This window comes from Podarcis vaucheri (genome assembly GCF_965113315.1).
Source record: "Podarcis vaucheri genome assembly, chromosome: 7".
NCBI classification, from domain to species: Eukaryota; Metazoa; Chordata; class Lepidosauria; order Squamata; family Lacertidae; genus Podarcis; species Podarcis vaucheri.
Window position 1 is genome coordinate 7,795,262 of NC_138765.1, and position 23,839 is coordinate 7,819,100.

Sequence of the window (23,839 nt, forward strand, 5' to 3'; positions counted from 1 at the left end):
CACAGACATTTCCCCTTTTTTCTAGGAGGAAAAAAGTGAGTGTTATGGTGCAAAAAATACGGTAGTTATAATCTTCAATGGGGTTGTTCCGTGGCAGATCGCCACATCTTTACGTCTGTGCTACTGACTCTCAAACTTTGGGGTCATTGAAATATATGCGACAGGTACTTGGGGAATACAGGTGTGGATGATCAAGGCACTCACAGGTTTCTGCTTCTTCTCTGCCTTGCGGGGAAGGACGGGAGGTCCGTGGGTCTGGGAAGTCAGCCGCAGTTCAGGAACTGCAAGAGAGAAAGGTGAGGATCAGCCCTGACCCACTGGTTCCGAAAGCAGCAGCGGCCAAGTGTACCATTGCAAGACCCAGTGGCGTAGCGTGGGGGGTGCAGGGGGGGCCGGCCGCACCGGGCGCAACATCTGGGGGTTAGGGTTAGGGGGCGCAAATCCACGGGTTAGGGGGCGCAAATTACTTGCCTTGCCCCTGGTGCTGACAACCCACGCTACGCCACTGGCAAGACCCCAGGTGGCTGCTTCAGGTAACACTTGTCCGGGAAGAGGGAGTCTTCCCCGCTTGTCACAGGATGGGAGGTGCAGAATGTCTGCTGCAATCTGAACTATTAACCAAACAATTTAACCCCTGTGTTGACTACATAACTATATGACCACTGCTCCATAGCAATTGTTGTTATACAATTCCATTAACCATATACATGGGTTTATGAAGCATTTCTGTATCCTTCTGCTATGCTGAAGAAGAATTCCACGAAACAGTGGGTATATCCAGAATCACTGTTCACAACTTTGGCAGTGTTGGTTGCCATAAACAAAGCTTTACAGCCTATTTTCCCCAGATAGGAATCGGATACATTGCTTTTTTCAGAGACTTGCATAGTCTACAAAGACTTTCAGAGACTTATGTTTATTTGGTTTTATATTTTCAAGAGAATCCGTTAAGAGTGCATATTTTGTGACTTTCAGAGATTCGTAAGTTTATGTGATTTCATATATTTCATATTATATAAAGAGTGTATATTGATATCGTATCATTATATTTGGTCATCTTGCTGCCTTGCAATCTGAACTATGTCTACTCAGAAGTAAGACCAGTCGTGGACGACTCTGGAGTTGCGGCGCTCATCTCGCTCTATAGGCTGAGGGAGCTAGCGTTTGTCTGCAGACAGCTTCCAGGTCATGTGGCCAGCATGACTAAGCCGCTTCTGATGTACCAGAGCAGCGAATGAAAACGCCTTTTACATTCCCGCTGGAGTGGTACCTATTTATCTACTTGCACTTGAGATGCTTTTGAACTGCTAGGTTGGCAGGAGCAGGGACCGAGCAACGGGAGCTCACCCCGTCGCGGGGATTCGAACTGCCAACCTTCTGATCGGCAAGCCCTAGGGCTCTGTGGTTTTACCCACAGGGCCACCTGCGTCCCTTTAGTGACATACTTAAGCTAAATTATGGTTTGGGACTGCTTTGTGGACACGTATACCAAAGGCTTCATGGGGAAATAATACAATTCATGTAGCTCTTTTGAGGGCTCAGGTTACTGCACATCCATCGTCTTTGTATAACTCTAGCCTCGAATATGTGTTCTACCAGTACACTTTGATTTCCTTCAATAGAATCAAACTCACCCCCTAGAATGACAACTATCAAATATGTGAACACGAACCAGCAGATGACTTGATGAAAAAGGATAAACCCCTTCCCTGCCCCAAAGGAAGCCTTTGTTATTCTCAGATTTCAGCTAATGGTCTGTTTCTGTACTGCAAAGCAGGTAGTGAAATGATCCCAGGTCATTTGTGGTTTTGCGTCTGTGGAAGACGGCTCAATTGAGGATTCATTGCCTCGTTTGACTGTGCTTTCTCTTGATCTATCAGGGAATACATCTGTTTTGATGCTTGATGTATTTAAATCATAGTTGCTGGTCAGATCTCCAAAACGGAACAAGTAGCTCTGTAACAAAGGCTTTGAGGATATTATTTTGCCTCACGTTTTAGGTTAGTGGGGCCTGTCCACACTTCCTTTGGGTCCTGCACCATCTTAGAATTTGCATCGGGTCAGTAGCCCCGGTCTAAAAGCTTTTATGTCTCAACGTAAAGCCGCTTTTTACCATTGTATCAGAAAAAAACAAAACTCTTAAAACCTGAACAGAAATTTATTCCCCTCCTGATCCAATCCGTTTTTGGGGTCTCCTGAATGAAAAAACACACACTTTCCCTCGTGGTGTATTGTGTGAGCCTGTTGTCTTTGAAGTCCATTGCTGTCTTCTGGTTCTCAGCTCCAAGGTAATTTTTTTAAAAAATGTGTTCCCCTTTTGTGCTCATATAAGCATTGTGATTCCCATTTGAAAAATACTCTCCCCAGGAAGGCTCGTCTGGTGCCTTCCTTATAGGTAAAAAGGACATCTGGACAGTTAAGTCCAGGGTTGCGGCGCTCATCTCACTTTCAGGCCGAGGGAGCCGGCGTTTGTCCACAGACAGCTTTCCGGGTCATGTGGCCAGGATGACTAAACAGCTTCTGGCGCAATGGGACACCGCCAGAGCGCATGAAAATGTCGTTTACCTTCCCGCCACAGTGGTACCTATTTATCTACTTGCACTGGCATGCTTTCGAACTGCTAGGTAGGGAGGAGCTGTGGCAGAGCAACGGGAGCTCACCCCATTGTGCAGATTCGAACCACCAACCTTCTGATTGGCAAGCCCAAGAGGCTCAGTGGTTTCGACCACAGCGCCACCCGCATCCCATAGCCTTCATTACACACCTTTGAGTGCCAGGCGGAAACACTCCTCTTCAGCCAGGACTTTGGCTGATTAACATCCAACGCCCTTTTAAATTGTGTTTGTGGGAGTGGAGATGATTGGTTTGTTTTCATTCTTATTTTTATAATAATAATAATAATACAATTTATTATTTATACCCCCCCCCCATCTGGCTGGGCTTCCCCAGCCACTCTGGGCGGCTTCCAACAAAATATTAAAATACAATAACCTATTAAACATTCAAAGCTTCCCTAAACAGGGCTGCCTTCAGATGTCTTCTAAAAGTCTGGTAGTTGTTGTTCTCTTTGGCATCTGGTGGGAGGGCGTTCCACAGGGCGGGTGCCACTACCGAGAAGGCCCTCTGCCTGGTTCCCTGTAACTTGGCTTCTCGCAGGGAGGGAGCTGCCAGAAGGCCCTCAGCGCTGGACCTCAGTGTCCGGGAAGAACGATGGGGGTGGAGACGCTCCTTCAGGTATACAGGACCAAGGCCTTTTAGGGCTTTAAAGGTCAGCACCAACACTTTGAATTGTGCTCGGAAACGTACTGGGAGCCAATGTAGGTTTTTCAAGACCGGTATTATATGATCTTGGCAGCCGCTCCCAGTCACCAGTCTAACTGCCGCATTCTGGATTAGTTGTAGTTTCTGGGTCACTTTCAAAGGTAGCTCCACATAGAGCTCATTGCAGTAATCCAAGCGGGAGATAACCAGAGCATGCACCACTCTGGTGAGACAGTCTGCTGGCAGATAGGGTCTCAGCCTGCGTACCAGATGGAGCTGATAAACAGCTGTCCTGGACACAGAATTGACCTGCGCCTCCATGGACAGATGTGAGTCCAAAATGACTCCCAGGCTGCGCACCTGGTCCTTCAGGAATTATAAATTTTGTGGGGAGGGGGGTTATCTTGTATCTTTACTTGTGAACTGCCCTGAGAGCTATGGATGAAGGGCAGTCTACAAATAACAACAACAACAACAACAACGATAATGGATTCCATGCCCAAATGTTTGGGCTCCTGTTTCTTTCCTGCATTTCCTTGGGGAGCTTGTACCTGATCTGGTGCTGAGGTGGGAGGCCTGGGCCCCGACTGGAATAGCCTGGTGAGGAGCCCGTCCCGTCACAGGCCCACTGGAGCACCGTCCGCGGAGTATGGGCTTGAGGGAGCCCCTTGGCGTGGATCGTTCCACCGCCGTCTCGTCCGGCGAGACCCGGAGCTTGGGCTGCAGAGGGGGGAGAGAGGGCAGAGGGCAGCTAATCTCCATGCGCCTGTTGGGAATCAAGCCTTTATCAGGAGAAACTGGCCATTCTCCAGGCACCCGGCTTGATCTCCGGTTGACCTCCCTGTCTGCATTCCCAGCAGGATACAGGCTAGGTCGCGATCAGCGATCCTTCTCAGCGTGAGAAGGACACACCCCCTCTTTCCTGCCCCCCCCAGGCAGGGGAAAGAGATAGACAGAAATGTATTTACATGTCTTTATTTCTGTCTTTGCAGCGTTACAGAAAACACGTCTGCTCTCTTCAAACTCCAACAGCCGAGAGAAAAACTCCTCCTGTACTTCCTGTACAGCTCATATTACACTCTGAGCTAATTCCGGTGCTTCGCACTGTGAATAGACTGTCCCTCTGTTTCCCACGGAACAGTCCCAACATTCCCATCATGTTTTGCTTCCAAGCTAGCTGCAGCTCGCGGCCGCATTGCTTCCATATCGTAACAGCGCCTTCCTTCTTTCCCCACATAAACCATGCGTCTCTCAGCCAGCCAAGCCACTGCTCACCCCAAGAGGGAGAAGAGGAGCTTTTGAATGGAAGGATCTCTCTGGATGGCAATAGCCTCTGGATGGCAATAATAATTTATTATTATTATTTATACCCCACCCATTTGGCTGGGTTTCCCCAGCCACTCTGGGCAGCTTTCAGCCGAATATTAAAAACAATACAATGTAAGACATTAAAAACTTCCCTAGATAGGGCTGCCTTCATAGAATCATAGAATCATAGAGTTGGAAGAGACCACAAGGGCCATCGAGTCCAACCCCCTGCCAAGCAGGAAACACCATCAGAGCACTGCTGACATATGGTTGTCAAGCCTCTGCTTAAAGACCTCCAAAGTAGGAGACTCCACCACACTCCTTGGCAGCAAATTCCACTGTCAAACAGCTCTTACTGTCAGGAAGTTCTTCCTAATGTTTAGGTGGAATCTTCTTTCTTGTAGTTCGGATCCATTGCTCCGTGTCCACTTCTCTGGAGCAGCAGAAAACAACCTTTCTCCCTCCTCTATGTGACTTCCTTTTATATACAGTGGTGCCTCGCAAGACGAAATTAATTCGTTCCGCAAGTCTCTTCGTCTTGCGAGTTTTTCGTCTTGCAATGCACGGTTTCCCATAGGAATGCATTGAAAATCAATTAATGCGTTCCTAGGGAAACCGCCTTCAGACCAGGTCCGGGGACAGTCTGTCCCCGGACCTCTTCTGAAGACTGGGGGGGGGGGGACAAGGGCTTTTCTTCCCACCCCCAGCATTTTAAAAAACCCCGGGACAGCGGAGGACTTCTCCGCTGTCCGGGCGATCTTAAAATGCTGGCGGGCGGCATTTTAAAATTGCCCCGGGACAGCGGAGGACTTCTCCGCTGTCCGGGGCGATTTAAAAGCCCCTGGGAAGGCAGGCAGGGGGGACAAAGACTTTCGCCCCCCGCCCGCCTTCAGAAGGTGTTGCTGCCCCGCCGCCCGGCTTCGGAGCATCGTTCCGAAGCCCGGCGGCGGCGGGAGGAGGCGTTCCCGCCCCACCGCCCGGCTTCGGAGGAGGTCCGAGGACAGTGGGGAAGACGCGCTGCGCTTCCCCGCTGTCCCGGATATTTCCCTATGGGCTGTCGTCTTGCGAAGCAAGCCCATAGGGAAATTTGTCTTGCGAAGCGCCTCCAAAACGGAAAACCCTTTCGTCTAGCGGGTTTTCCGTCTTGCGAGGCGTTCGTCTTGCGAGGTACCACTGTATTTGAACATGGCTATCATATCACCCCTTAACCTCCTCTTCTCCAGGCTAAACATGCCCAGCTCCCTTAGCCGTTCCTCATAAGGCATCGTTTCCAGGCCTTTGACCATTTTGGTTGCCCTCCTCCTTCAGTTGTCTTTTAGAAGTAAAATAGTTGTTTATTGCATTGACATCCACTGGGAGGGTGTTCCACAGGGTGGGTGCCACCACCGAAAAGGCCCTCTGCCTGGTTCCCTGGAACTTCACTTCTCGCAGTGAGGGAACCGCCAGAAGGCCCTCGGCGCTGGACCTCAGTGTCTGGGCAGAGCGATGGGGGTGGAGACGCTCCTTCAGGTATACTGGACCGAGGCCGTTTAGGGCTTTAAAGGTCAGAACCAACACTTTGAATTGTGCTCGGAAACGTACTATATGGCTGGCGGATGTGCAGCTTACCTCCCAAGCCTCTGTGGGAGGAGCGCGATCCCCGCAGAGGCTTGGGAAAAGGTCGACAACTCTGGGAAAGAGGGCGTGGGTCACCGGAGGGATCTTTGCACCATAGCGCCGGCTATGCTTAAGACGACCCTGTGTTTGCGTATGTCAACTGGGCTTTTGGTTTTCTTCCAAGGAGTGGCACTGGGTAGAAGCAAATTCTTGGGGGGGGGCACATTGTCTTGATCTATCACTGCCCCACTTCCTTCTCAGAATAGAGCTCTGTGCTGGATTTGGCTTAACAGGTGCAAGAAAGGAAAAAGGATCGCTCCTTTGGCTTAGTCCTGTGACTTACCTTGGGGGGCAGTGGAGGTGGGAGATGGACAGCTGAGATGTCACTGAAAGGCAAAAGGAAATAATAATTTATAATGAATGGAGGGGGAGTTTAAAAGTACTATTCCCCCAAAACAAAACAAAAACAGAGTCCTTTTTACAGGTAAGTAGCCGTGTTGGTCTGCCGTAGTCAAAACAAAACAAAATAAATAAAATTAAATTTTTAAAAAATCCTTCCAGTAGCACCTTAGAGACCAACTAAGTTAGTTATTGGTATGAGCTCTTTCATGTGCATGCACATTTCTTCAGAAATGTGGATATGCACACCTCAGGATCCGAACGGAGCTCTGGAACGGATCCTGTTTGCGACCCGAGGTACCACCGTATTTTAAATTGGAATACAGAAAACTTAATAAAATTTACACACACAAAAAAGAAGGAAGGGTCCATTTCAAGGGTGGGGTGGGGTTGAGATTCTGCCGCCTGCTTTTATTCCCCTCCAACCCAGTCAAAGTTCTGCTAGCAAGATCCATCACTGCCATGAAATGTGAGAAGCCAAGGCAGGCTCATCTCCAAGAAGAAAGCAGCCAAACGGCTCACAGCTGAAGCTAGTGCTCCCTTTTCCTCCAAACTGTAAGTCACAAATATTTTATGGCATCGTAGCAATCCCGCCAATGCCCACCCTGTACTTCTGTACTTTAAAATGCATTGGGGGAATGAATTACCTGCTTGCATCGTATCTGCTGGGTCTGGAAGACCAACATTAAGAGGTGCCCCCAAAAGGAAGGAAAACAGAGAGAAGAGTTAGAAGGCGGCTTGGGAGAGCAACAGTAACAAAGGGGTACTTTGTTAAGGCATGGGTAGACAAACTAAGGCCTGGGGGCCGGATCCAGCCCAATCGCCTTCTCAATCCAGCCAGTGGACAGTCTGGGAATCAGTGTGTTTTCACATGAGTATAATGTGTCCTTTTATTTAAAATGCATCTCTGGGTTATTTGTGGGGCCTGCCTGGTGTTTTAATAATAATAATAATAATAATAATAATAATAATAATAATTTATTATTTATACCCTGCCCATCTGGCTGAGTTTCCCCAGCCACTCTGGGCGGCTCCCAATCGAGCGTTAAAAACAATACAGCATTAAATATTAAAAACCTCCCTAAACAGGGCTGCCTTCAGATGTCTTTTAAAGATAAGATAGCTGCTTATTTCCTTCACATCTGGTGGGAGGGCGTTCCACAGGGCGGGTGCCACCACCGAGAAGGCCCTCTGCCTGGTTCCCTGTAACCTCACTACTCGCAATGAGGGAACCGCCAGAAGGCCCTCGGAGCTGGACCTCAGTGTCCGGGCTGCACGATGGGGGTGGAGACGCTCCTTCAGGTATACAGGACCGAGGCCGTTTTACATGAGTAGAATGTGTGCTTTTATTTAAAATGCATCTCTGGGTTATTTGTGGGGCATAGGAATTCATTCTCCACCCCCCCCCCCAAAAAAAAATATAGTCCGGCTCCCCACAAGGTCTGAGGGACAGTGGACCGCTCCCTGCTGAAAAGTTTGCTGACCCCTGGGTTAAGGGTTTTGCTAACGATAGGTTAAAGCAATGCTTGGAGCTCATCTATCCAACCCTTTGGGGCAGCATTTGCCTCAACCCCCTGGTTCCTAAACCCTACTGGAACTTTTGCCAACTCGACGTCCTCCGAACGCTTTGTAGTATAACTCCAAAACCGGTTGTACCCTCAAAGGGAGACAGAGGGACTCTGCCACTTACACATCTACGTCGTCGTAATCATGGTCTGAGTCTGCCGAATCCTCCCTATAAAGGAAAGGGAAGCAAGATATAAGGCTGTAGAATGTGCCTGGCTAGAGCGTGGTGGCCCTGCACGGCATAGCTCATAGCTTCTCTGAGTTATTCAAGCCCCTTCGCCACGGCAAGGCAGTGATCCAGCTGGATAAGAGGGTCTAGGTCACGAGTGTCAGGGTCTCAGCCTCGTTTTTAAATGTATTTGCTTTTTTCGCATTTTTAGCTGCTCTTGAAGGAATGGGTCTCTGTACAGTCAGTTTAAAACTGAACTTAACCCCCCCCCTTCTTCTTTCTCCTGGATCTAGGAGTCTTGGTTGACCACAAACTTGACATGAGCCAACAGTGTGACACGGCAGCTAAAAAAGCCAATGCAATTCTGGGCTGCATCAATAGGAGTATAGCATCTAGATCAAGGGAAGTAATAGTGCCACTGTATTCTGCTCTGGTCAGACCTCACCTGGAGTACTGTGTCCAGTTCTGGGCACCACAATTCAAGAAGGACACTGACAAACTGGAACATGTCCAGAGGAGGGCAACCAAAATGGTCAAAGGCCTGGAAACGATGCCTTATGAGGAACGGCTAAGGGAGCTGGGCATGTTTAGCCTGGAGAAGAGGAGGATAAGGGGTGATATGATAGCCATGTTCAAATATATAAAAGGATGCCACATAGAGGAGGGAGAAAAGTTGTTTTCTGCTGCTCCAGAGAAGCGGACACGGAGCAATGGATCCAAACTACAAGAAAGAAGATTCCACCTAAACATTAGGAAGAACTTCCTGACAGTAAGAGCTGTTCGACAGTGGAATTTGCTGCCAAGGAGTGTGGTGGAGTCTCCTTCTTTGGAGGTCTTTAAGCAGAGGCCTGACAACCATATGTCAGGAGTGCTCTGATGGTGTTTCCTGCTTGGCAGGGGGTTGGACTCGATGGCCCTTGTGGTCTCTTCCAACTCTATGATTCCACGATTCTAAGAAACCACTCTAAAATGAATAAAACTTGAGCTTTTGAGCAAATGCATAACAAGGACACAGCTGTATAAACAAACTCTCTGCCTTATCAGTCACGGCAAGGGATGACCCTCTGGTCTAGGGGAACAGAGCAGACGTCAGTGCCTTATCTTATGTCCTGACCACAAAGGACGCACAGACCGGAGTCCGGGAGAAGCGCCAGAAGCGTGTTCCTGGAGATGATGACCTCTTCCTCCAAGATAAGAGTAGGAAGAGGAAGATCCTATTATGGTCAGGAGTGCAGGAAGGAAATCCCTTTTATGGTTAAGAATGCCGGAGCAGGAACATCTGTGATGTCAACCTGCGTGTACAAGCTGATGGGGCTGGGGGAGGGGGAGAGGGTGCCTGGAGGATATATATACTGCATGAAACTTCTCATTTCTTTGGACTTGCTGTGGACTTGATCACGCAAGTGCCTTCTGCTATCCGGAGAGCGGAATAAACTCTTTCTTTGAACCAACCTCGGTGTCATTTGACTTCCTTTCTCCTGTCCCGGAGCAACGCAGACCCAATCGGTGAACTCCAGTAAGGCTACATTCTAAATTATTTTTAGGTGGAAATCACCTTGAGACGGTGGTTTAGAAGGCAATTCATAAAGCAATGGTAATAATAATAATTGCAGTAGCACCCTTGTTGTTGTTGTTTAGTCGTTTAGTCGTGTCCGACTCTTTGTGACCCCCTGGACCAGAGCACGCCAGGCACTCCTGTCTTCCACTGCCTCCCGCAGTTTGGTCAAACTCATGCTAGTAGCTTCAAGAAGCCCCCCCCCTTTCATGGATCACTGCCTTGCTGTGGCGAAGGGGCTTGAATAACTCAGAGAATAACTCGGAGAAGCTATGAGCTATGCCGTGCAGGGCCACCCAAGATGGACAGGTCATAGTGGAGAGTTTTGACCAAACGTGATCCACCTGGAGCAGGAACCGGCAAGCCACTCCAGTATCCCTGCCAAGAAAACTCCATGGACAAAGACCACAGGCATATAAAAGTAGCACCCTTACCTGCTGGAAAATGAAGCACCATAGAGGTGGCTGCCAGTACCATATCCAGAATCCGCAGAGATTTCCTGCAAGCAGAAAGCAAAGACTGGAGGAACTGGTCTTCAAAGGAGGGTCCACGATGGTGGCAGGGGTGGCAGCAGTCTTGATGTTTCAATATTTTGTTGGAAGCTGCCCACAGTGACTTGGGCAACCCGATCAGATGGGCAGCATATTATTATTATTATTATTATTATTATTATTATTATTATTATTATTATTATTATTAGGAAATGGACTAAGAGCATAGCATTTCTTTAGAGTGGTCACACAGACGCAGTAGAAGCCCACCTGCTCCCACACCTGACATCCTATTTAGAGTGACAGGTGAAAACCTGGCTCCTCTGAAACGGGCCTATAGATAAAAGCTGCCTTGGATGGTTAAGGCGACTATGGGGTTGTGGCACTCATCTCGCTTTCAGGCCGAGGGAGCCGGCGTTTGTCCACAGACAGCTTTCAGGGACACATGGCCAGCATGACTAAACTGCTTCTGGAGAAATGGAGCACCATGACGGAAACCAGAGTAGCGCATGGAAACGCCGTCTACCTTCCCGCTGCAGCGGTACCTATTTATCTACTTGCACTGGCGTGCTTTCGAACTGCTAGGTTGGCAGGAGCTGGGACCGAGCAACGGGAGCTCACCCCATCGCGGGGATTCGAACCACCGACCTTCAGATCGGCAAGCCCAAGAGGCTTCATGGTTTAGACCACAGTGCTTCCTGCAAGACAGCACTTATTTCCAGAGGCGTTTTGCAAAGCTCAACCACTGCTGTTTATGTCAGGAGTTCAGAAGCTCCTTTTCAGAGCGCTCTCCCAAATAGTGCTTGGAAGGTGTTTGCAGAAGACTCACCGTTGGGTCACGGGAAGCCGCTTTCAAAGCGCTGGCACTTCGAACGGCACTTCGAAGGGGGTTTTCACAGATCAGACCTAACAAATGTGGCCAGCCAGGGGCGATGAGTTCCCCGGTGTAAGCCCAGCCCCAGAAAGATAAATCCGGTGACCCTCTGGTACCAGCGTTATGGGGAAAAATACGAAGCGGTTAAATAAAGCAGGCATAGGCAAACTCGGCCCTCCAGATGTTTTGGGACTACAACTCCCATCATCCCTAGCTAACAGGACCAGTGGTCAGGGATGATGGGAGTTGTAGTCCCAAAACAGCTGGAGGGCCGAGTTTGCCTATGCCTGAAATAAAGGAACCGTTTCTTTCTTTTGGAGGGGCAAAGGGGACAATAGCTGTGTATCAATTGGAACAGGGAGGGAGGGGTGAAGAGGTACCGTGAAGTTCGGGGACTCTGGACTCTGCCTGTTCCTGAGCGTGGGGCTGCAATCATGGGCTGCAATGAGATGAGAAGAAGGAAGTTATTGAGAAGGGTCACTCCGTGGTGGGTGGAGACAGAAAGTGGGGCAGAGCTTGCAGGAGGGCCCTCTGGAGAGGAGAGGGGGATGCAAGCCCAGCGTGCAAGGGGCAAGGAGAGAAGCAAGGGGGCCCCTGTGAGGAGCGCAATGGGGCAGACATACCCCTGGAGTTGGTGCATCCCGGTGAGGTCACGCCTTGCCGTTGGCTGGAGCGAATTCTTCGGGGCACTGGAGGTGGGGGTGTCTGTGGTCGAGAAAACAGATTGTATTGAGGAGGGGTTGTGAAATATACTCAGAGTCGCAAAGTGATTTCATGCTCTTTATTCAGCTCATAGTGGTGAGGAGGAATGAATGAAAGTCCCCTCACAGTATCTGCTTTATATACATTATTTACACAATGGGCTGCACATGAGTGGCTAATTCCGGAATTCTACTGTAAGCCAATCAGGTTGTGGATTCACTTCTATCTGGAGCAGGATTGGGTGGTTCCTGCCAACCAATCATACTGCTGCATTGTTCTAGGACCAATCAGACTGCTGCATTCTGAATCCTATTGTTCTAGGACCAATCAGACTGCTGCATTTTGGATCCTATTGTTCTAGGACCAATCAGACTGCTGCAGTTTGGATCCTATTCAACTCAGTACATAACAGGTTGTTAGTGTGTGTTTTTTGCTTTATAACCCCAAGAGCGGGGGTCATTTTTGGCCTTGGGAGATATTGCCCTTTGCCAGCCCATCTTTGTTCCCCATCTCAATGCTGGCTGGCTTGCTATTGCGCAACTGACTATTGCGCACAGTTCATTCTTCCTGCATTAAGTGGCTTAACCGCACAACACATTGTTCAGAAAACCAGTTTGCTTTTAGGACGCTTTTCCGCAGTTGCAAATAGAGATGTTTCGCTTCAGAACGGAAACCCTCAGTTGTTTGTTGCGTCCATAATACAGACCGGTGTCAATTGGCTTTATAGTGAAACTGCAATATACATGTGGGGAAAACAGGGGTCTCGTCATGGGCACAGCAGAAGAGGCTTTGGGCACCACAAAAAAGGGAAAACAGAGGAGTAAGTGCAACCCCACATTGTTCATTTCTTTGCCCTTCTCCAGCCTCATCCCATCCGCTCTCACCTCTTGTTCCTCTTCATCTGGCTCGCCTCTGCAGCTGGAAAGTTTGTCAGGGTTGCGCAGTTTCTCCAGGAGCTCAAGGGTCAGGCTGCGGCTGAGCCTTTCCTGGGAAACTAGCTGGTGCTGGTGAAAGGAAGGGGTCAGTTGGAGATAGCTGGAATCCATCCTAGGGACAGAGCCACGGCAGGTGGAGAGGGAGATAGCCATATTTACAGCTTCCGACATTATGCCAAAGAGGCAAGCCGCTTAGGTGTCGCAAAGTACAGCTTGCCTCTTCCGCAGTGCAAGTGTGATAGGAATTTTGAGGTCTTAAATATATGCCAATGTTCATAACCACACGTACATAGATCAGCACAGGAAGACCGACCTGAAGCCATTTTGATTCCCAAACTGACCAAATGTTTTCTCTACAAGGTCAAAGTGGGAAACCTCCCCATTGTCTTTTCCTTCACAAATCCTGTCTTAAGGGTATGTCTGTGTTTGAATAGGGTGTGAGCCTGTGACCTGGCCCAGGAACTAAGTATTTATCATTACAAAAGACTGGCCAGGCTCCACAGGAAATCCAATCAAGTAACCTGCCAGACAGCAGATAAACAACAACAGGAGAAAAACAATATTCAAATTTATGTTTTAGACCGCCTTTTGTGTGATGTATCTGAGGGGTAGTCTTAGGTTACACCCCTTCTGTGATGTATGTATGATGTTTCTGGGGGTGGTCTTGATCTACAGGGTGGCAATTTCAAAAGCCTTTATAAGGCCTTGCATGCCATGTTTCTGGGTTCCTCCTTTCTCCTGCGTGTGAGGGGAGCACCCTGTTGCAACAGATCAATAAAGATCAGGCTTACAAGCTGCTTTGCTTCTCAATATTCTCTGGTTGGCCTCTGTTATTCTCTCCTACCAATAGGGAACCTATGTAAGGACTCTATATTTTAATGTTGTACAGTGGTGCCCCACAAGACGAATGCCTCACAAGATGGAAAACTCGCTAGACGAAAGAGTTTTCCGTTTTGGAGGTGCTTCGCAAAACAAATTTCCTATGGGCTTGCTTTGCAAGACGACAATGTCTTGCGAGTTCCTGCTGTTTTTTTTCCCTTCCCCCCTTTTTCTAAGCCGCTAAGCCGCTTATCAGCCGATCCGATCAGCAGATAAGCCGCTAAAAGCCGCTAATAGCGCTAATCCGCTAATCCGTCAATGGGCTTGCTTCGCAAGACGAAAAAACCGCTAGACGAAGAGAATCACAGAACGGATTCTTTTCGCCTTGCGAGGCACCACTGTATTTTAATTTTGTTTTTAAGTTGTAATCATTCAACTTGTTTTTATTATTGCTTGTAAGCCGCTCTGAGCCCGGCCTTGGCTGGGGAGGGCGGGGTATAAATAAAAATTATTATTATTATCATCATCATATGGGCTCTTGGATACCCCATAAGGGGAAAGGGCAATTTTTGTTTACAACACAAGAGAAACTTGAAACGAAGACTGTGCCTGGTGTGGTTATATAGCAGTGCGCCCCCCATGCGCATTTGGAAGGCTTTTAAGCCACCTCGGATGTGATGTTTTAGTGGGAAACTGATTACAAAGCCCAGCCCTCCCTGGGACTCATAAGCGGAGAAGGGAGGGGAGGCGACTGGGATACTTACGGTCAGCATCTTGGAGGCAGTGGGCCGCTTCTTCGGGTTCTTGGTCAGCGTCACCTTGACAAAGTGGTGAAAGGCCTGACTCCTGTGGGGACAGGAGCACCCATGGTCAAGGAGGGTTTATGGCTGTAAGCTCCGACTCACGTCCCCTATTTATGCATTTAAAGCAATGTCATACCACTTCCTGCAAAGAATTCTGGGAAGTGTAGTTTGTTAAGAGCGCTGAGAGTTCTTATGGATTCCCTATTCCCCTCAAGAGAGCTACAGTTCCCAGAATGGTTGGATAATCAATCAAAGGGAACACTGGGAATTATAGCTCTCTGATGAGAAGGTCTGCCTAGCATCTTCCTTGCTTTCTTTTCAGCGCCATGTAAAGCATGGGTAGGCAAACTAAGGCCCAGGGGCCGATCCGGCCCAATCGCCTTCTATATATATATATATATATATATATATATATATATATATATATGCTTTCGTAGATTTTCACGGGTACAGGAATGCAGGTTTTGGTGTCTTCGGGTGTCTTCCCGTGTAAGAGTCGGGGTGTCTGTGCGACGTTTCGACGAGGTCTCACTCGTCATCTTCAGGCTGGTGCTTTCGGCTTCTTGTTACTGGAACAGAGCAGAATCTGGTGTTTGAGTTCCTATAAATACTGTTGAGGGGTGTGGTGTATAGCCTCCAACGTTCTGGGCAGAGAGGAAGTTCCTAGATTAGTGTGCCTCTTCTTCTTTTGTTCCTTAATTACTTGAGGGATATCTTGAGTGATTTCATGAGTGATATTCTGAATACCACTGGGTGGGTCATTAAGTGTAGATTAGTTGCTAAAGCATGTGTTGGTGCCTTTTCTTCTTTTGTTCCTTAATTACTTGAGGGATATCTTGGGTGATTTCATGAGTGATATTCTGAATACCACTGGGTGGGTCATTAAGTGTAGATTAGTTGCTAAAGCTTTCGTGTCTTGACCTCTTGAGCTTGTGAAGAGTTTTTCTGAGAAGATGGCTGTGCTGCATTTAGTTGTGCTCTGGCTTGGCTTCGTGTATAGGGGCGAGCTGTGGTTTTGTGCCTTGTGTCAGCCAGATCTGTGTAGGGATTGCAGGGGGGTGCAGCATCCGGAGGTGCCACTATAGTTTGGCTACTGGATGGAGTCTGTAATATGTCTGTGGAGAGGGTCTGGGTTTGGGTCTGGTGTGGTTGATTGGTGACGGCGTTCTGTGTGCCTCTGGTTCTGGTGTCGGTTTTTGTGGGGAGGGCTAATTTCCAGATGTCTGGCAGGCGGGACGTGTCGTCACGCTTGTTCATGTTGTGAGGGTGTTTCTCTATCTCGATGGCTTCCATGATTATTCTCTTGTGGTGATGTTCCATGTTAAAGAGCAATTTGGAATCTGCAAAATTAATTTCGTGTCCTGTTTCTTTCATGTGTTGGAAAAGAGAGGAAGTTTTTTCTTCTTTTTTGACGGCATTCTTGTGTTCTGCGATACGTGCATTTATTCGTCTGTTTGTTTGTCCAATGTACGTGGCTGGGCAGACTTTGCAGGGTATTTCATAGACCCCTTGGTTTTCCAGCTGGATTTTGTCTTTTGGGTTTCTGAGGATATTGGCTATTTTTTGGTTGGTGCAGAAGGCTGTTTTGATATTGTGTTTATGGAGGATTTTGCTGATTTTGTCTGTAGTGCCCTTGATATAAGGAAGGAGGGCCATGCCATTGTTTTCTTCTGTGTCTTGGTTTTTGGGGGAAGAAGAAACACCCCCCAAAAAGAAACACCCCCCAAAAACCAAGACACAGAAGAAAACAATGGCATGGCCCTCCTTCCTTATATCAAGGGCACTACAGACAAAATCAGCAAAATCCTCCATAAACACAATATCAAAACAGCCTTCTGCACCAACCAAAAAATAGCCAATATCCTCAGAAACCCAAAAGACAAAATCCAGCTGGAAAACCAAGGGGTCTATGAAATACCCTGCAAAGTCTGCCCAGCCACGTACATTGGACAAACAAACAGACGAATAAATGCACGTATCGCAGAACACAAGAATGCCGTCAAAAAAGAAGAAAAAACTTCCTCTCTTTTCCAACACATGAAAGAAACAGGACACGAAATTAATTTTGCAGATTCCAAATTGCTCTTTAACATGGAACATCACCACAAGAGAATAATCATGGAAGCCATCGAGATAGAGAAACACCCTCACAACATGAACAAGCGTGACGACACGTCCCGCCTGCCAGACATCTGGAAATTAGCCCTCCCCACAAAAACCGACACCAGAACCAGAGGCACACAGAACGCCGTCACCAATCAACCACACCAGACCCAAACCCAGACCCTCTCCACAGACATATTACAGACTCCATCCAGCAACCAAACTATAGTGGCACCTCCGGATGCTGCACCCCCCTACAATCCCTACACAGATCTGGCTGGCACAAGGCACAAAACCATAGCTCGCCCCTATACACGAAGCCAAGCCAGAGCACAACTAAATGCAGCACAGCCATCTTCTCAGAAAAACTCTTCACAAGCTCAAGAGGTCAAGACACGAGAGCTTTAGCAACTAATCTACACTTAATGACCCACCCAGTGATATTCAGAATATCACTCATGAAATCACCCAAGATATCCCTCAAGTAATTAATGACCCACCCAGTGATATTCAGAATATCACTCATGAAATCACCCAAGATATCCCTCAAGTAATTAAGGAACAAAAGAAGAAAAGGCACACTAATCTAGGAACTTCCTCTCTGCCCAGAACGTTGGAGGCTATACACCACACCCCTCAACAGTATTTATAGGAACTCAAACACCAGACTCTGCTCTGTTCCAGTAACAAGAAGCCGAAAGCACCAGCCTGAAGATGACGAGTGAGACCTCGTCGAAACGTCGCACAGACACCCCGACTCTTACACGGGAAGACACCCGAAGACACCAAAACCTGCATATATATATATATATATGTGTGTGTGTGTGTGTGTGTGTGTGTCTCAGAGCTGCTTCCAGATCCCAGCTCACATAGGACCACACTAGCCAGCGTTCACTTTATAAAAGTCTTTATTGATTTACAGATTCCATTTCCGAACTGCAGTGTGCAGCTCTACGTCTTATAAGCTAGACCGACGAAGCTCCGTCTGAGTCTCCGCCTCCTGTACACCAACTTAATACCCTTGCCTTGCTCCACCTCTTGCGTCTTTCCTTCCTCCTCTGGGTCCCTCTGCCCCCCGGGGTCCCCTCCTTCCTAGACTCTTCCGACGCTGACGACCCCCCGGACCCTTCTGCCTCCTTGCGGCGGGCTTTGGGACCTGGCTCCCTTTCCGGGCTGCTTACTGTGCCGCCTTCCTGTGTATTTGAACTTGGCGCGCGCGCCCAACCTTCCACCTTCCGCTTAACCGTTTCTTCGCTCCCCGATGGAGGTGTGGCCACTCCTGACTCATGCCCTCCCTCCTGCGGTGAGCTGCCGGATCCCCATGCCTGGTGCCCTTCCTCCCCACTACGCTCTGCTGGGGACGTTGGCCCCGATCTCCAACTGCTGCTCTCTGAACCCCCTCTGGTTCCTTCTCTCTGGGGTGTCCCCCTCGGTCTCCCCCCTGCTCTGCCCACTGGCGCTCCTTTCGGTGAATCTTCCGATTCACTGGAAAGACTCGGGGATCTCGGGTCGTCGTCATCACTCATCTTTCCTTCTGACTCCTCCCCCTCACTCTCTGTTTCCTCCCTTTCCCGCGCCTCTGCTCCTGAACCCCTGCCAATATATATATATATATATATATATATATATATATATATGCTTTCGTAGATTTTCACGGGTATAGGAATGCAGGTTTTGGTGTCTTCGGGTGTCTTCCCGTGTAAGAGTCGGGGTGTCTGTGCGACGTTTCGACGAGGTCTCACTCGTCATCTTCAGGTTGGTGCTTTCGGCTTCTTGAAGATGACGAGTGAGACCTCGTCGAAACGTCGCACAGACACCCCGACTCTTACACGGGAAGACACCCGAAGACACCAAAACCTGCATATATATATATATATATATATATATATATATATATATATATATTCATTTTCTATTAGCAAACAACAACAACAACAAAAGAAACAATAACAAACACATACCAAAAACAAAAGAAAATATCAGCCAAATCAAAAACACCTTAACCAACCAAAAAACAAACATTACAATAAATAACAGTTGACTTCCCTCCATCTCGGTCTTGGGTTATGTGAATGTTAAATCCAATCTGCAGTTTTTCATTATATAACATCTACACACCGCAAGAGTTATATTACACCTACTGCGATTTTTATATCTCTAGAATTTGTTTCTGTATGTTATAAATTTAGACCATTCATCAATAAACTTTCTACCTTTTTGCTGTCTAATGTTTTGCGTCATTTTTGCTACAACCATATACTCAAATAATTTAATTTGCCAATCTTTGATAGTCGGGATATTTGGGGTTTTCAAATTTTGCACTAATAGAATCCTGGCAGCTACAGTCGCATACTGAAACATTACGTAATCTTCTTTCTTAATCTCCTCTCCGATCATTCCCAGAAGGAAGGCTTCGGCCCAATCGCCTTCTAAATCCGGCCCACAGACGGTCCTGGAATCAGCATGTTTTTACAGGAGTAGAATGTGTGCTTTTATTTAAAATGCATCTCTGGGTTATTTGTGGGGCATAGGAATTTGTTCATTTTTTCCCCTTCAAAATATAGTCCAGGCCCCCACAAGGTCTGAGAGACAGTGGACTGGCCCCCTGCTGAAAAAGTTTGCTGACTCCTGAGTAAAGGCTGGTCTGTTTTCCCCCGACTTCCGAGAGAGAAGTTTTTCACTAGTCTGCTGCCGAAGTTTCCTGCGACTGTTTTGGTATACAGTGGTGCCCCGCAAGACGAATGCCTCGCAAGACGGAAAACTCGCAAGACGAAAGAGTTTTCCGTTTTGGAGGTGCTTCGCAAAACGAATTTCCTATGGGCTTGCTTCACAAGACGACAATGTCTTGCGAGTTCCTGCTGGTTTTTTTTCCCTCCCCCCCCCTTTTTCTAAGCCGCTAAGCCGCTTATCAGCTGATCCAATCAGCAGATAAGCCGCTAATAGCGCTAATAGCGCTAATCCGCTAATCCTTCAATGGGCTTGCTTCGCAAGACGAAGAAACCGCTAGACGAAGAGAATCACAGAACGGATTCTTTTCGTCTTGCGAGGCACCACTGTAATATATTGTTAAAGGCCTCCAGGTGCCAGAGCTTGTGGGTGCAAGCCACCTGTAATTCTCGGGAGTCAGGAAAAAGTTAGAATGAATCAAGGGTTGACTAAAAGTTAGAATGAATCAAGGGCTGACTAAACTCTACCAAGCATGAAAATCCCTGGGCTCTGCTTATTGCTAAGGAACCATGGGTCATTAGGAGGACAAAATAAGACGATGGCCCATAATCCCACCCCCACCCCGAGCTCTGGGTAATTAGTGAAAGTGAATACTAGAAGTGGTAGGGGGAAGCTTCCAGAATTGCAGCGGGTGATGAGGTAAGCAAACAGGGGAAAAGTGTCCATTTTGCAAGCTGTTGTTGAACCCCCTTCGGAAGCAGGAGAAGAGGGGGGATTTTTTTCCAGACTGTTTAAACCTGCAGAAAGAGTGTAAAGCAAAGTAATTTTCCACCGTCTTGATCCTGGGAGCGGGTGTCAGGACTGACGTTCTTTGGGAAGCTCATTGACCAGAGACAAACGTCTTTGACAGATAGTTAAAAGAAGAGAAACATAGTGATTCCATTGTTCTCTTCTGCATTTTAAAGGAACAAATATTGACAAAATATCTGAAAAAGGAAACTTTGTTGTTAGATCTGCCTCTAAAAGAAAAGAACAAATAGAAGTTCTTCCCCTAGAGGGAGCCTGTGAAACTGTTATTAAATCTGAATCGGGTAGCTCTACAGATGCAACAGATTACGATCGTGGGAATAGACTTCTGACCTTGCAGAACAATGTATTCAGAAGCTCTGATGAGTGCTTTCTGCAAAACAAGTGCCCTACTGGAACAGCTACATGAGAAGACGGACTTGATGACTGCTGCGATCGAAAATTTCGGACAGGTAGTGGGTAACTATATAGAGCCCACCCAGGAATCAAATCAGGAGTGTGCTCTGACAGATCAGGTGAGGGAAGAGGATGTTGTCGAACCTCAGGCGCCAGAGATGGAGGGAGCTGTGCCCCAGCAGAAACATGAGTACTTGGAGCTGACAAATGAACTTGGAAAAAGCCAGATTTGGAAAGATAAAGTTTGGTTTGGTTTGGAAATGGGGGGTTGGATAGACCCCCCTATGCAGAGATGTTTGGCAAGTCTGGCAATGGGCCGTGAGATGTTTGGGGTTGTGGGGGCTCTTAATTCTGGAGGGACTTTGAAACATGTTTTAAAATACCACATGGAGTTTAGTGTGGAGCATGGAAAAGGGATTGATTTGTTGAGAAGGGTCAAAAACACTGTCAAGTTGGAGTTCCCACGAGTGAAAGGAGCAGGAGACAAAGTAAAGTACAGGTATAAATATGAAGAAGAGCCGCGGAAGGGACATGGAAGAGACTCAAGGGCCTCGGACATAAGATTACCAGGTTAATGCGCTAGATTGATGAGATAGAAAGGACTGACAAAACCCGGGACCAGGAGGAAGAGACGCTGGATGAAGATTGGAAGGGGGAAAAATTATTAGGATTGCCCTATAAAATTGATGAATGTTAGAAAAATGTTGGAATGAAATTATTTGACTTTAGCAAAAATGTTAAAAGAATTATGTAAGAACATCTTATGGCTATGAGAAATTGGTATAAATAAGATCTAAGTTTTAAGTTTTAGGGTCTTTTATAGTAAGATAAGGTTAAAATAGATTAAGGTAATGTAATGACAGAATATTATGAAAAATGGAAAGGATTTGCTGTGACTATTAACAATTAGGATACAAAAAAAGGGAGGAGTGAGGAGGACAAAGAAAGAAGGTAATGACAGATAAAGATTTGGGAATGTTGGATTTGTTTTTAATTTTTTGTGGCTTATTTTTGCCTTTTGATTGTGTTGTGTTACGTGCTTTGTTTTTATTTTTTGATCTTGATTTTTATCCATTTGTATTGTTTGATTTTGGATTGTTTCTCTTTTGTTTTTTCTCTTTCTTTTTCTTCTCTGTTTTTCTGTAATTCTAAAACTCTTAATAAATATCATTTTTTTAAAAAAGGGGATAGCACACCTCAGTTTAAGAACGGCTTTAGCTTAAGAACAGTCTTTCGGAACGGATTAAGTTCGTAAACCGAGGTACCACTGTGTGTGTAAATAATACCATATATCATAAGGACACCACCGTCTCTGCTGTGCCTTCTTTCCAGAGGAAACACAGGCACCTGAAATCTCACACTACTGTGGGGATTGGGGTGGCATGGAACATTTACCGTATTTTTTTGCTCTATAGGGTGCACCGGACCATAGGGTGCACCTAGTTTTTTTTGGGGGGGGAATAAAGGGGAAAAAATACCCCCCCAGCCCCAAAGAGCAAAGAAGCCAAGACAGCCAGTGGGATCTATCCGGGCTTCCTCTTTAGCCACGCGCAACCTCTCCAGCCGGGAGAGGCTGCGCATGGCTTTGGCAGAAGCCAAGACAGCGAGTGGGACGCATCCCGCTCGCTGTCTTGGTTCCTTTTTAGCCGCGGGGCTGGGGCGGGGGAAGCCTGAGCTTCCCCAGACCCCAGAACGGGTCTGGGATTGGGGGCGAGGTTGCGCGGAGCCTCACCTTCGCTCCCGGAGCTTGCTGCTATCCGCAAGCCTTCTGAGCCCGGCGGGAACTCCCGCTGGGCTCCCCAGGCTTGCGGCTATCTGCCCGAAGCCCGGGGTGCGCGGTGCAGCACTCCCCGGGCTTCGGGATGCAGGCTGCTATCCGCAAGCTTTGGGAGCCCAGCGGGAACTCCCGCCGCGCTCCAAAGGCTTGTGGATAGCTTTCTGAAGCCCGGAGAGCGAGAGGGGTCGGTGCGCACCTACCGCGCTCGCTCTCCAGGCTTCAGCGAAAGCCTGCATTCGCTCCATAGGACGCACACACATTTCCCCTTCATTTTTGGAGGGGGAAAAGTGCATCCTATAGAGCGCAAAATACGGTATATTTATGCTTTCCTTGTGCTATAAGTCACTTGGAGACCTTTGGGTGACAAGCAGCTGATAAAACTGAATGAATAATCTTAATCATAACGCAAAACATGCTGCACTCCTCAGGTCGTTCGCCCTCGCCGCAATGCTGCAATTGTTGAGCATGTAATTGGACTTACCACCGGGCTTTGTCCTTGAGCTTGGGGGGCTGGTAGCCGCTTTTCGTCATCAGCACCAGGACCCTGTGAGGTGGGACAAGGAGGTAAGCGCACCCTTCTCTGCTCATGAGCAGGCTTCTCCCCACCTTGCCTCGTGCTCCCTTTCTTGAATTCTGCACCCACAAAAGCTGGGTTCTGTTGCTGGCATGAATTCCGCACAACCGCCCTTTATTTTGCATAATTTATTCTGCTAGTCACAGGGAGAGGCAAGGACCTAGTTTGAAGCTCTGCCTGTCCAACACTGTGAGCCACCAATTCTTATTCAGCAGCATCCCCCCCCCCATTGCGTTCCGAAGGCGAGGAAGGATTGGACCCTGATTAATAAGATACACACGAGCTTTGGCCAGCTAGATTTTAGGAGGAAGTGCGAATAATAATCTGTCACACCCTGGCCCCGGTCCCTTTTATTAACAAAAGAACTTTTAAGACAGCGCTCGTAAGAACCAATCAGATTTCCTCTGAGCATTTCAAAAAAACCTACAAAGTTAGATCAGAGAAATCCTTTTAACTACAAAGACTACTTTGAACATGCATACATATTTTAGGTAAATACAACAGGAATCAAGGAGGAATGCATTTAGCAAACCCCCAAGGTCATAAACAGGAAAGGAAGGATGGCAATGGAAGACAGTACTTACCATCTCCTTGTGAACTCTTTTCCTGGTCCTTAAAAGGTGAAGGGACCCCTGACCATTAGGTCCAGTCGCTGACGACTCTGGGGTTGCGGTGCTCATCTCGCTTTATTGGCCGAGGGAGCCGGCGTACAGCTTTCAGGTCATGTGGCCAGCATGACCAAGCCGCTTCTGGCGAACCAGAGCAGCACACAGAAACGCCATTTACCTTCCCCTGGAGTGGTACCTATTTATCTACTTGCACTTTGACGTGCTTTCGAACTGCTAGGTTGGCAGGAGCGGGGACCGAGCAACGGGAGCTCACCCCGTCGCAGGGATTCGAACCACCGACTTCCTGATCGGCAAGTCCTAGGCTCTGTGGTTTAACCCACAGCACCACCCGCGTCCCTTTCCTGGCCCTTAAGAGCTACCTAAAGATTAACAAAATCTACATCAAAGCTATCTTCTATCTTTATGGCC

At 47.7% G+C, this 23,839-nt stretch overlaps 1 protein-coding gene across 2 annotated transcripts in view; it reads right to left on the reverse strand.

The window, feature by feature from the left end:
* The window catches only part of MAP4K1 (mitogen-activated protein kinase kinase kinase kinase 1), a 90,671-nt gene that overhangs the window by 29,345 nt on the left and 37,487 nt on the right, over positions 1-23,839 (reverse strand). Inside the window, exons 10-20 of one of the 2 annotated variants that reach the window (XM_082231027.1) lie at positions 22,710-22,772; positions 14,440-14,521; positions 12,806-12,925; positions 11,843-11,924; positions 11,600-11,658; positions 10,289-10,353; positions 8,255-8,299; positions 7,212-7,235; positions 6,509-6,551; positions 3,813-3,981; positions 205-281 (exon numbers count right to left, since the gene is read on the reverse strand). In XM_082231027.1, the coding sequence (XP_082087153.1) occupies positions 205-281; positions 3,813-3,981; positions 6,509-6,551; positions 7,212-7,235; positions 8,255-8,299; positions 10,289-10,353; positions 11,600-11,658; positions 11,843-11,924; positions 12,806-12,925; positions 14,440-14,521; positions 22,710-22,772 (829 nt within the window). The remainder of the gene's footprint in view (positions 1-204; positions 282-3,812; positions 3,982-6,508; positions 6,552-7,211; positions 7,236-8,254; positions 8,300-10,288; positions 10,354-11,599; positions 11,659-11,842; positions 11,925-12,805; positions 12,926-14,439; positions 14,522-22,709; positions 22,773-23,839) is intronic. The other variant, XM_082231028.1, reaches the window with a different exon arrangement.